The sequence below is a fragment of the Gopherus evgoodei genome, unplaced genomic scaffold (assembly GCF_007399415.2).
Source record: "Gopherus evgoodei ecotype Sinaloan lineage unplaced genomic scaffold, rGopEvg1_v1.p scaffold_35_arrow_ctg1, whole genome shotgun sequence".
Lineage (NCBI taxonomy): Eukaryota > Metazoa > Chordata > Testudines > Testudinidae > Gopherus > Gopherus evgoodei.
Window position 1 is genome coordinate 1,802,105 of NW_022060027.1, and position 13,318 is coordinate 1,815,422.

At 60.3% G+C, this 13,318-nt stretch overlaps 1 protein-coding gene across 2 annotated transcripts; it reads right to left on the reverse strand.

Moving 5' to 3' along the window:
• Nucleotides 1-3,870: 3,870 nt before the first annotated feature.
• CHMP2A (charged multivesicular body protein 2A) lies at nt 3,871-10,929 on the reverse strand. 2 transcript variants are annotated; one of them, XM_030545148.1, is made up of 7 exons: nt 10,776-10,929; nt 7,936-8,021; nt 6,875-7,064; nt 6,286-6,465; nt 5,842-5,972; nt 5,308-5,369; nt 3,871-4,724 (listed from the first exon to the last, which is right to left on the reverse strand). In XM_030545148.1, exons 3-7 carry the CDS (start codon nt 7,040-7,042, stop codon nt 4,603-4,605), a joined length of 663 nt encoding a protein of 220 aa, XP_030401008.1. In that variant the 5' UTR covers nt 7,043-7,064; nt 7,936-8,021; nt 10,776-10,929; the 3' UTR covers nt 3,871-4,602. The 2 variants fall into 2 exon arrangements, with proteins under 2 accessions (XP_030401008.1, XP_030401009.1); XM_030545149.1 differs by having other exon boundaries at nt 10,755-10,929.
• Between the last annotated feature and the right edge of the window lie 2,389 nt (nt 10,930-13,318).

Sequence of the window (13,318 nt, forward strand, 5' to 3'; positions counted from 1 at the left end):
CACGAGAGACCCCTCTTCCACCCCCGCCTGCCCCACAGTGCCCCCGAGAGACCCCTCTTCCACCCCCACCTCCCCCACAGTAATCCCCAGGGACCCCTCTTCCACCCCCGCCTGCCCCAGTGACCCCGCGAGACCCCTCTTCCACCCCGCCTGCCCCGTTGTGACCCCGAGAGACCTCTTTTTTACCCCCACCAGCTCCATGGTGTCCCCAAGAGATCCCTCTTCCACCCCCACAGTGACCCCTAGGGACACCCCCTCCACCCAGCCTGCCCCCCAGTGTCTCAGAGCGACACCTCCTTCACCCCCTACCCCTACAGAGTGACTGGCGCCCTCGCCAGCCCCCCCAGGTACGGGCTGGTGGGGCCAAACAGAGCTGGGGCATGTGGGCCGGGCGGCCGTGGGGCAAGAGGGCGCGGTGCTGCTGACTCAGCCCCAGCCTCATTAGCTGCGGAGAAAGGAGCCGCCGGGGCACCCAGGCGGGAGTAACGGGGAGGCCAGGAAGGGGGTGCGGGCACATGGCGGGCATTAACCCCTCAGTGGCCGGGGTGGAAACACTCCCCCATCCTCCATTAACCCCTCACTGTCCCTTCCTCACCACTAACCGAGACCCTGGCAATTCAGGCCCACCACCCACCCAGCCCCAAAGGTGGTGGCAACTGGATCCCCCGATTCCCACCCGGGGCCATCCCCGGGCCCCACACGTGTATAGTGGGGCTCAATCCCTGGTGTCCTGAGCCTCAGCTCAGGGTTTTAACCGCACAGCCTGGCTTATGGCTGGGGAGAGGGGGCGGGCGCAGTGATGGGGGGCATTTGTATCAGCTCCAAAGAGCACCAGGCTCCAGCCCCCTGCAATTGTGGCTCCTCAGCACCCCGCCCCTGCCCTGTGACCTCCCTTCCCCCTTCCCGCAGCTCTGCAGCTGCCCCTTATCTGCAACCTGCAGCCCTAACCGACTGGTGGGGCATCCACACCTCCCAAGCAGCCTGGCTTTGGGATGAAAAGGAACCCGGCCCGCCCCCGCTCACCCAACCTGCAGGTCTGGGTCCCCTTTTATCAGCCCTAGGGCTCGCTCAGTGCCACTCACCAGCAGATCTCAGAGCACCTTACGGAGGTCAGTTATTCTCCATTGTACAGATGGGGAAACTGAGGCAGGGGTGGCTTACCCACTGTCACCCAGCAGGTTAATCCCAGTCCTGTGCTCTCTCCACTAGGCAACACTGCCTCTCACTAAACTATGATTATTATAATGTATTAGGTGTATTATGGTAGCACCTAGGAGTCCCAGTCATGGCCCCCATGGTGCTGGGCACTGTACATTATTTATTAGGGGTATTACGGTAGTGCCTAAAAGCTCCAGTCATGGTCCAGGACCCCACTGTGCTAGGCACTGTACATTATTTATTAGGTGTATTACAGTAGAAGTAGGATCTCTCCTCTCCCCCAACCACCTGAGCATGGCCCAGGATCTCACAGTCAGGGAACAGGGGCGCGTGGAGGAACCTCGCTGCACGGGGTAAGAAGATCCTATGTGGGGCACCCATTGCAGCACCAAGCTCCCCATTCCCACCAGCCCTGGCAATGGGGCATCTCCAGCGGCACTGGCACCGTGCTGTCCTTGCTTGGCCCTGGCCTGCTCCGAGCACAGCACCCCGAGCCTGTCACCCTTCCTGCACCACGGCTCCCCCAGCCCCACATGGGCACCATGCCAGACCCCTACACAGGCGGCAGGGGGTGGGGTGGGTCTGACTAATCTAACCCACCGGCCAGCCCTCCCCATAGGCACCCCTTGCAGATAAGGGTCTGACTGGAGGGAGGGGGGTGTAGGAGGGAGGGAAGGAGAGATGAGATAAGAGAGGCTTATCGGTTTCCCAGCCTCTTGGTTCAGCTTTTAGGGAGGTGGACACAAAGGATACTGGGCTAGATGGGCCTTGGATCTGATCCAGGGAGGGGACAGGATACCAGGGTAGATGGGCCCGTGGCTCTGATCCAGGGGTCAGGGAGGGGACAGGATACTGGGCTAGATCATCCGATGAGTGTGAGCCAGGCAGGTCCCCCTCCCCATTTAATGACCCCGCCCCCCATGTCTTCGCAGCGTGCGTGAGAACGGGGAGGAGTCGTGCAAGGAGCTGATGGAATCGTACCACGAGTGTCTCCGTGCCCTGGGCATCAAGGTCTAGGAGGCCCCCTCCCCTCCCACACACACACACGGTGAGTTCCCCTCCCCCAGCCTCGTGGGGAGGGCATGAGGAGCCCTGGGCTGGGATAGCAGGGGGGCAGTTCTGTGTCCCCCACCCTGCACTACGCCCCTAAGCCCCTGCTTTTTCTCAGCTGCTTCCCTGGGCAGCCCCAGAGGGGCATAGCCTCAGCCCAGAGCCCCATGTCCACAGCTGGGTCCACTCTCCGCCCCGGAGCAGTCTGTACTTCAGTTTGGCTTGGTCTCCCCAAAGCAACCCCCCACCCCCAGAGGTGGACAGTTCCCGCATCCCAGTGGGTTCAGGCCCCCAGCACTAGTTGCCAAGTGACCATCTCCCCAATGATGGCATTAGAGATACCCGGGTACTGGAGCTGCTTGGCATGTGGCAGCTGGTCCCGCTGGCCGCACAGAGCAAGCGCCAGGTTTGCAAGAGAACAGTTTTGTGTTAAAGGGACAATTTGCTTTTGACTTAACTTTTTTAATGGTAAGCAGCAGCTACAGTGTCATCCCTTCATTCACATCCACACCCCCAGGTTGACTTTACACCCCTGGTTCACAGCTACACCCCATCATTCACATCCATACTCCCTGGTTCAATTTACACCCCCTGGTTCTCACACACACACCCCCAACATCACATTTATAACCCTAGTTCACATCCACATGCTGTGGAAGTGCAGAGGACTAGACAGTTGAAGTCCTCATGCACCTGTGTAAGGTGTAGTCACAGCAACCCCCATCCCTCTCCAGCTGCCAGCACTGGATTCCTGTGCATTTACACAGACTTGTTTGGGGGCAGAAAGGGGTTGTTTTTTTTTAGACCAAGTCTCAGTTTGTATTATTTTGTTCCCCCATTTTCTACCCCAAGTTCCTTCTGATGTGGAGCATCTCCCAAGTTTCTAGCCCAGGGTCCAGTTTTGCCCCGTTGTGGTTAAAGGGAGTTGGGAAACGGAGCACCAGGCTCGGGGTGGGGGGGAGCAGGGGGCCGGGTGGAGGGGATGGCACTGCCCTGCTGGCTGCTCCAGCCAAGTGGCAGGCAGAGATCAGGAACATGAAGGGCCCAGGGTCTTCCCCCTCCCCTCATTAGGCTCAGCAGTTGCTCCTCTCTTGCAGGCGCTGGCGTGGCCAGTGGGCACAGCGTCACCCAGGGGAGCCCGGCTGTGAGGGCGAAGAGCCGCCGAGACATGCCAGCGGCCGTGGAGGGGGCAGCTGCTCTGGATTCGGGGGGCAGGGTAATAAACTGGCAGCATTTTACCTGGGCTAGGTGTGCGTGACCAGTGAACGCCAGCCATACACCACCCCCACTCAACACTCCCTCATAACATGCCTCCAGTGCCCCTGCCACCAACCTCCTACCCCGTTCAGCCCAGCCACCACTCCTGACCCATCCTCGTCAGTCCCTTCCTGCCCAGCACTAGGCGAGGGCACCTACCTCCCCCCAGGAACAATGATGCATCCAGCTGCCGGGGGGGCAGGGCTCCAGGATCCCCTGGAGGAGAGAGATGTGGGGAAGCCAGCAGCAGAGCGGGGGATCCCCATGGCCCTTCCTCTGCTCCAAGCCAGGGGGAGGCAACTGCATAGGACAGCTCCCCCTCAGCTCACCCCAGAGGAGATGGGGGAGGGCCTCTGCCCTCTCCCGCAATCTATGGGGCAAGAATCAGCCAGCAGACACCATGGATACAAATTTACAACCTTTATTACAGCCCCTCCCCCAGCCAGCCAGCAGATGGAGGCAGGAGAGCCTGAGCGCAGCCCCCACTTTCCCTGTGCACAGGATGGAGAGCTCTGTGCCAGGAAGGGGGGGGCCTCCCAACCTGTGCCCCCCAGATCCAGGCTTTAGTGGGTGCGCCCAGCTGACCCCATCCTATAAGCCCAGCCCCACCACCAGCACAGACACACACACACACACACACACACACATATATATATCCCTGGGCTGGTGCATCTTCCAATCTGCTTCTCACCAGAGCCAGCCTCCCCCTCTGTGTGTGTGGGGGGGGGGAAGGGGGGGATATGAAACCAGCCTGAGCTGGCAGCTCCTGGGGGGTGACGGCCATTGCAGAAAAGACACCCCCACCTGTAGTGTACTTGAGCTGGAAGCTAAAGGCTTAAGAACCCCACTCCCCCCCACAGAAATGATTCCCCCCCCCCCCGAGAGCCGCAGCAGCCCTACAGTCAAACCTCCCCCCATTACCTTGGGGTGGGGACTTGCCTCCCCAAACTGGCAGGGACTCTCCACCCCACCACCTAGTCCCCCACATAGGCAGAAGGGTGGGGGGGGAGAGGGAAGTACCCAGAGAAGGGCAGAGGCAGCAGTCGCAGCCCCTGGGGTGTTGAGAGCAGAGGCCAGCGGTGGGTGGGGTGCCTGGGGGAGCACAATGTGGGGAGGGAGGGGGGCAACCCCAGCCCCTCAGTCCCGGCGCAGGTTCTTCAGCCGCTCCTCCAGGTCGGCGTCGGCATCCGCCAGCGCCGCAGAGGGCTCAGCCTTCTTCCCGGCCGTCACGCTGAGCGAGGCCCCAGTCGAGGGCAGGTCTGTGGGGAGAGGGAGGTCAGCCCGCCCAGAGCACCACACAGCCCCCACTGAGCGAGTACCCCCGTCAAGGGCAGGAGGGCAGGGAGGAGGGCCAATCCACCCAGAGCATCCCACAGCCCCCCAACTGAGCGAGGCCCCCGTCAAGGGCAGGTCTGTGGGGAGAGGGAAGTCAGCCAGCCCAGAGCACCCCACAGCCCCAACATCTCCCGCTGAGCGAGGACCTCCTTAAAGGGCAGGTCTGCGGGGAGAGGGGTGTCAGGATGCCTGGAGCACCCCACAGCCCCAACATCTCCCGCTGAGCGAGGATCCCCGTCAAGGGCAGGTCTGCGGGGAGAAGGGGGTCAGCCTGCCCAGAGCCCCCTACAGCCCCAGGCCCCCATCAAGGGCAGGATGGCTGGAGGAGGGGACAGTCCACCCAGAGCACCCCACAGCCCCCGCATCTCCCAGGCGCTGGCAGGGTCAGACAGCAAAGGCCTCTCCCGCACTGCCCAGCCGCAGAGGGGACCTGGCTCCCACCCCCAGGGCCTGTGAGTGCCTCCTGCCAGAGCCCTTCCCCCCGACACCCACAGCTAGGATACTCACTGGAGAGCTCATCCGTCAGGGTCAGGCCCAGCTCATCCAGTACCTGGGACACCACAGCATCGCTGGGGGGCAGAGATGGGCAGGTGAGAGCAGGGACATTGCCAAGACCCCCCACACCCAGAAAGGAAAGAGCCCCACCCCCAGATAACCAGCTGAGTGAGCTCATCCCCCCCCAAGGGTGTCACTCGGCCTGGGGATCCCCTCCTGGGGGCTCAGTCTGTCACCTGTCCTGCTGATAGACTCTAGGGCTGGATGGGAGCCAGCACCCATAGGGGGGAAAAAGCCCCATATCCCATTCCCTGCCCCCTCACCCCCCGAGCCAGCCAGTCCCCCCAGCCCCATGACCAGATGAGAACTGGCGCCCCCTAGAGGGGAAAGGCCCCAGGGTCCCATTCCCTACCTTTCTGAGCCAGCCAGATCCCCACCCTGGGGCCGGATAGGAGCAGGCAGTCACTAGCAGGGAAAAGGCCCCATGCCCCATTTCCGCCCCCAGCCCCCCGAGCCAGCCAGTCCCCCCTGCCCTGCTCCCCGCACCTCTCCTCCTCGTCATCCTCGTCCCCCATGGCGTCATCGATGGCGTCATTCATCATCTCCTCCTTCATGTCCATGATCTCCGACTGCTTCTCAAACTCCATCATGATCTTCTGGATCTGGGGCAGCTTCAGCTGGGCGGGGGAGGACAAGAGAATATACAGTCACTGCCTTGGGGAAATCAAGTGGACTGGCCCTACAGCGCCCCTTGCTGGGAGAGGCCAGGCTGCAGTAGCTAGGAGCCCCCACACCGTGGCCAGCACACTGCTCTGTTCCCCACAGTACCCTTGCTGGGAGAAATGGGGCTGAAGTAGCCAGGGACCCCCACGCATGAGTCAGAACCTTGCCTCGCACCCCACAGTGCCCCCTGCTGGGAGAGGCAGCCAGCTCCTCCCTAGCCAGCACTCCTGGCCCACTGCCCAGCCCGGTTGGCAGAAGCCCACATACCTGTCTGTTCATGGTGGCCATGGCCTTGGTGACACCCTTCATGGCCTGGGCCATGGAGTTGTTGGACTTGAGGGTCTGGATCTTGAGCGACACGGCCTGGATGTTTGCTCGCATCATGATGAATTTCTTGACGTAGCGCCGGGTTCGCACCAGGTCCTTGGCCATGATCTTCACTGCATCCTGCCGGGGGAATAGGTTACTGCCAGAGACCACTCCCCCCATAGCCCTCATCCCCCCTGCTCTTCACCGCCTCCTGCCAGGGGGATGGGTTACAGCCAGAGACCCCACACTCCCTCTCCTCAAAGCCCTCATCCCCCCTGATCTTCACCGCATCCTGCTGGGGGTGGGGACGGGTTACAGCCAGAGACCCCTCATCCCCCCATAGCTCTCATCCCTCAGGCTCTTCACCTTCTCCTGCCAGGGGGATGGGTTACAGCGAGGAACACCCCCACGTACCCTTCCTTCCCCACACTCTTCACTGTGGGTTACAGCTGAAGACACCCCTGTCCCCCATAACCTTCACCCCACCATGAGGGGGGCAGGTTGGGTCAAGCTGGAGATGCTCCCCCCAGCCCTGCCCCTCGCTCACCATCTGCCCCTGTTTCGCCATCTTCTTGATGTCAGCGATGATCTTCTTCTCCTGGGTCTCCAGCTTCTGCCGCTCGCGGTCCATGTCCCGCATGGCCCGGTTCAGGGCCCGCTGGTTCTGCCGCAGCATCTCCTCCGGCGTCTTCCGGCGCCCGAACAGCAGGTCCATGCTGAGCGGGACAAGGGGCGGCCTGAGGCCGTGGGGGAAAGAAGCAGCTCAGGAACTTGCCAGGAGGGGGACTGCTAGGGGAGCCTCTGAGCAGCCCAGGCTGGGAGATGCGGGGAGCAAATCCTCTGGATCTGACAGTGAGTGGGGCAGGCAGCTGGTCAGGCAGCTGCCAGGGCAGCTCTATCCCCTTGGGGGCTCAGGGCTGGGTTTTCTGAATTCAGGCTCTTCTCCACAAAGCTGGCTTGGCCAGGCTGTCCCCCTCCAGGCCATGCAATGGTAACAATGTAGGAGTCTCTGTGGGGCTGGCTCCATCATCTATGGCTGTCTTGGGTGCACAGGCGGCTCCCTCTATCCCATTTCCCCCTCCTCTCACAGCACTTTTCTGGGTCCACCCTGCCACAACCTCTCTGCATTTCCAACCAGCAGCCCAGCCTGTCCTGACACACCCAGGGCACTGCTGTGCCACACCGGGGGTCAGGCCCAGCAGCTCCCGGGAGAGGGGCCAGACCCAACTCCAGACTGCACAGGCAATAGGGACCTGCCTGGCGACCCTGCAAGGCAGGGCACAACCCCAGGCAGCCCCTGCTACAGCCTGGGCAGGGGAGGCACAGCGAAGGGGGCTGGCTGCCTCTAAGGGAGGACAGGTGTCAGAGCAGCAGGCAACCTCCTGGACCTCACCCCAGGGAGACCCTCCCCAGCCATGCTCCATTCATGCACCTCCACAGACAGGACAACCTGTTCTGCAGGAGCCAAGCCGGGCACAGACCCCACCTCATTGATTTGGGGCCACAACTGATCCCAGCTGCAGGCAGCGCTGCCCCTGAGAACGAAGGGGAAACACTACCCCCAACCCCGGGAGGCGCTCAGGGCCAGCCAGCCAGCACAGTACTCACTCAGGGGAGAAAGCAGTCTTGTTCCAGGGGATGGCGGCTGGAGGAGGCAGGAAACGCTGGAGTCAGGTGCGCACACACAGAGCGAGCTGCAGAGACAGGAGGGGAAGGTTAGTGGTGGTGGAAAGGTCTCGCTGAGGCCTGGGTTTGGGGCACTGCTCTGGCCGGACACGCTGTCAGAGGGAATGGAGCCCAGTGGCACTGCAGAAGGCACAGCCCCAGTGGCCTAGGAAGACTCTGCCCCCAAGACCCCCTGCTCCCATCACAGTGCTCCAAGCCCCAAACCCCCAAGCCAGGCTGGAAAAAAAACAATAATTTTTGCTGAAATCAGATTTTTTTTTTTTAATTTAAACCAGAATGTTTTATTTTGTGTGTTAAAATATAATTACAATAAATTATAATACATTTTTCTTTTTAAAACAAAATCTGAATTTAATACAAAGTATGTTAAAAGGCCTAAACTTATGATAATCTCTTCAAATGCTTAAATATAAAGTAAATATGCTGAATCCAACAGCTGGTTTTTCTACACAAAGAATTGGGGGGGGGGGGGAAGATACCGAACACCTGAGATCAAGCTTTATAAAGACAGCCCAATGGCTCAGTCAAAGTAATCACAGCATCATAGACTTCAGGGTCAGAAGGAACCATTGCAGGCTACAGAACCTCAGCCACCCACTCCTGTAATATACCCCAACCTCTGCCTGAGTTACTGGAGTCCTCAAGTCATGATTTAGAGACTTCAAGTTCCAGAGATTCCACCATATACACTAGTTTAACCCTGCAAGTGACCCATGCCCCATAGGATGGCCAAAAAAACCCTAGGGTCTCTGCCAATCTGGCCCTAGGGAAAATTCCTTCCCGACCCCAAATATGCCAATCAGTTAGACCCAGAGCATGTGGGCAAGAGCCACCAGCCAGACACCTGAGAAGGAATTTAGTAGTAACTCCCTACCCATGTAGTGTCCCATTACTAGCCATTGGAGATATCTGCTGCTAGCTATTTAGGAAAAAGAACAGGAGTACTTGTGGCAACCTAGAGACTAACATTTATTTGAGTATAAGCTTTCATGGGCTAGAACCCACTTCATCAATCTTCTTTTTGCAGATACAGACTAACACGGCTGCTACTCTGAAACCAGCTATTTAAGAGAGACTCTTGTTTTCAAGACAGGGAAGTAGGAACTTAAGCGCAGTCACTTTCACTTGGGGACATCTGAATATTTCAAATCATCCTGGAGGGAAATTATCAGTTTAATTCACTGAGGACAATTAAACCCTCCGGTTAATAACGAATCATTTTGCTGTAAACATGTAAACTGTTCTGATATGAGACATTTATGGATCTACAGCATTTAGGGTTGTTTTGGTTAATAAAAGTACATTTTAGATGTTGTTTTGTGTGGGCAGTTAAAGTCCAGTTACCATCCAAATGCAGCTTGACACAAATCCTGAGTGAACAGTTAATTCTCTAGGAGATAAGCAATTTGGCATTCGCTATTTGGTAACACAGTGAAAAAAGCCAATTAATTTATAAGAATTTGAGAGTATTAAGCTACATAGTTACTTAAACATATACAATTATAGGGAGCTCTCCCAGGTAGCACAAAGATGTCCCACTTCTGGCATCCAAGCTCTGTTATTAGCTGTAAACCGATATGTGTAAATGGGTCTAGTGACCCCAACTGGGGTAGATGCATCTTTCTTTGGAAAATAACTGGCACCCAAAGAGAAAAGTTTATTAAAATCAATGGTTTTAATAGAGACTTCACAGGAGGTGATTTCAGTTAATCCACCCAGCCCCCTCCCACAGCTGGGCCCTCTAGAGCCCTCCCCCCTATGCCCCACCCCTTCGCCCTGCCCCCATCCCCATCCCACTATGCCCCACAATCTACACACAGCCCCCCACTATGCCCCCCCACGCCCAGCCCCATCCCACTATGCCCCACAACCTACACAGCCCCCCACTATGCCCCCCCACGCCCAGCCCCATCCCACTATGCCCCACAACCTACACACAGCCCCCCACTATGCCCCCCACGCCCAGCCCCATCCCACTATGCCCCACAACCTACACACAGCCCCCCACTATGCCCCCCACGCCCAGCCCCATCCCACTATGCCCCACAACCTACACACAGACCCCCACTATGCCCCCCACGCCCAGCCCCATCCCACTATGCCCCACACCCTACAGACAGCCCCCCACTATAGCCCCCCCACACCCAGCCCCATCCCACTATGCCCCCCACGCCCAGGCCCATCCCCCCACTATGCCCCCCACGCCCAGGCCCATCCCACTATGCCCCACAACCTACACACAGCCCCCCACTATGCCCCCCACGCCCAGCCCCATCCCACTATGCCCCACAACCTACACAGCCCCCCACTATGCCCCCCACGCCCAGCCCCATCCCACTATGCCCCACAACCTACACAGCCCCCCACTATGCCCCCCCACGCCCAGCCCCATCCCACTATGCCCCACAACCTACACACAGACCCCCACTATGCCCCCCACGCCCAGCCCCATCCCACTATGCCCCACACCCTACAGACAGCCCCCCACTATGCCCCCCACGCCCAGCCCCATCCCACTATGCCCCCCACGCCCAGGCCCATCCCCCCACTATGCCCCCCACGCCCAGGCCCATCCCACTATGCCCCACAACCTACACACAGCCCCCCACTATGCCCTCCCCGCCCGCCGTCCCAGGGGCTCAGCCCCTCCCGCTCTGCCCTGCGACCCCGGGCCGGACTCCCCCAGCGCTGCCCCCCGCGCGCCCCACGGAAATGACGGAGGCGGAGACAACCCCGAGAACCCCCCACCCCGGGGGTCTCACCCGCCGCCGCTCTCGGTCAGTCTGTTTCCTTCTCTCACTTCCGCCTTCGCTCCGATGACGTCACAGAGCACGTGAAGGGCGTGGCGTCAGGTGACGGTGGTGGTGGGCGGAGCCCCGCCCCCGCGGGTAACATAGAGGGAGAGCGTCCCCCTCCCGGAAGTCACCATCGAGAGGAAGTGCAGAGTGACCCGCCCCTTCCGGCAGAGCACAGAGAGGAGGGCTAGAGGGGCACCCCCGCGCTCCTCCCCTCGCCCCGTCTCTCTAGCGCCCCGCCCCCGGCAGGAGAGACACGGGGGAGGGGCTGAGGGCGATGGCGGGTGGGCAGGGAGCCGCTAGGGGGAGCCAACTCCCTAATGGAAGAAAATTGAAGGCTGCCCCGCCCCTTTCCTGAGGCCCCGCCCACTCGCCCCATCTCCCAGCGATTGGGATGTGGGAGGGGGTGAGGCTCTGGCCGGAGTGGGGTGACCCCATGCCCTGCTCGTGTGAGCCGGTATTTGGGGCTTTGTCTTACGTAGGCACCTATTACCCCCACCCCCACCATCTGGTCACCCCAGCGGGGGTGCCGGAGCCAGGGCGGGGCCAGAAATGCAGGGCTCAGGGTGCATGAGGTGGCTCCCGGCTGGGGCAGGGGGGGGGGCAGGGGCAGGTGAGGGCTCCATGTGGCACTGACCTCAGACAGCTCCCAGGAAGCGGGGGCATGTTCCTCCGGGCCCCAGCTCCTAGGCGGAGGGGTAACCCAAGGGTTAGGCACACTGCCCCCTCAGCTCCCATTGGCCGCAGCTCCCAGCCAATGGGAGCTGCGGAGCCTGCACTCAGGGAGGCACCTGCAGGAAGGAGCAGCAAATGGCACCCCTGTGGCCACCCCTATTTGTAGGAGCCAGAGGGACATGCCAGCCACGTCCCAGGAGCCCTGCTGCACCACCAGCTGGACTTCTAACTTCCCAGTCAGCAGTGCTGACCAGAGTCACCAGGGTCCCTTTCTGACTAGTTCCTGCTGAATACCGGACACCTTGCAATCCTAGGGTGGGGCAGAGGGAGGGGCGAGTAGAGTGGGAGCAGGGGGAGGGGTGCAGAAGCTGGGGTGCATGGGGGAGCTGATAGAAGTCAGGGGGAGGCTGGAGCAGAGGGAGGGGTTGGATAGAGCAGAGGGGAAGAAGGGGCTGGTGGCAGGATGGGAGGAAGGCAAGGGCAGGGGATACACTGGAGAAGGCTGGGGTGGCTGGATTGGGCTACAGTCAGTCTGGGAGGCAGATTAAGTGGGGGTTGAAATGGGTCGAGGGGACAGGACTGTGTGGCGCTATGATACAGGGGGTCTGGGTTCAGGGAGAAGCAGCTCAGTTGAGGAGGTTGTGTGGGAAGCAGGAGGCTGGTTGGGGGAGGCAGAGTGGGGGGGAAGGGGACAGGTTGAGGCAGGACTATGGGTAGGGATGGGAAGCAGGAGCCCAGCTGAGAAATGTGTGTGGGAAGCAGGGGGCTGGGGAAGGGGACAAGCTGGGGTGAGGTGGGAAGGAGGAGCCCAATTGAGGAGATTGTGTGGGAGGCCGGGGAGGGTTGGTAGTGGGGGGAAGGGGACAAGTTGGGGCAAGGCTGGGGGGGGGGCTGTAGGAACCAAAAGCTGTTATTGCAGGGACACTGCTGGATCAAAATTAAGACACCCCCCTCCCCTCATGATCATTGCATCTGCCCAAGGGGGGCTTGTAAACCCCATTTCCTCTCCCAAGTGGTCCCTGGGCCAGACACACACTTGGGTCATCCCCTGGCCCTTCCCCCAACACCCTCCTGAAGCATGGGGCTCCCTACCAGGTCTTGGCATCCCTCTGGGGCAGTCATACTCCCGCTCACTCAACCTGGCCCCCGGCTGCTACACAGCCTCATCCCAGGGCCCAGTGACAGCAGCCATCACCAGGGCTCTGGATCCATAGGGCTAGAAGCCCCTCTGGGCAGGGACTGGGCCCTCCTTGCGTCAGGACTGCACACACAAGCAAGGGCTCACCCCCATCTCCTCTGGGGCCACCCACGGGAGCAGGAGGCGTGAGAGCTTGGGCTGGCCAGCAATGGGATGAGATGATCACAATCTCCCTTCCAACCTTAGCACCCCTGGAGCCCCAGCCTAGTGAGGAAAAGGGGACAAGGGGCTGCCCAGTCAAGGCAGGGGGAAATCACCTCATCTGCAAGCTGGGCTCCAGCACAAACTGCTCCCTGTGAGGGAAAACAGGAGAACAAAGTGACACTTCCCTGCTCCTGGGCAGGAAACTGCCCTCACAGCCCCCACCCCTCCATCTCATCCGTCTGCCCTGCTCCATGCAGAACCGAGCCCCCCGCCACCATGACGTGGGGAGACAACATTTCACACTGCCTCAGGCCTGGCGACGAGGCCCAGCTTTGCCTGCCCCACGTCCCAGCTTCTTGACAGCCTCCTTCCCACAGGGATCGCCACCCCCACCAAGGCACCCACACAGTGCTGGTTCGGCAAGGGGACGGGTTAAAGCTCACTCCACACCCAGCCAGGCAGAAGCAAAGTCAGCCCTACAGGGTGCCTGGAA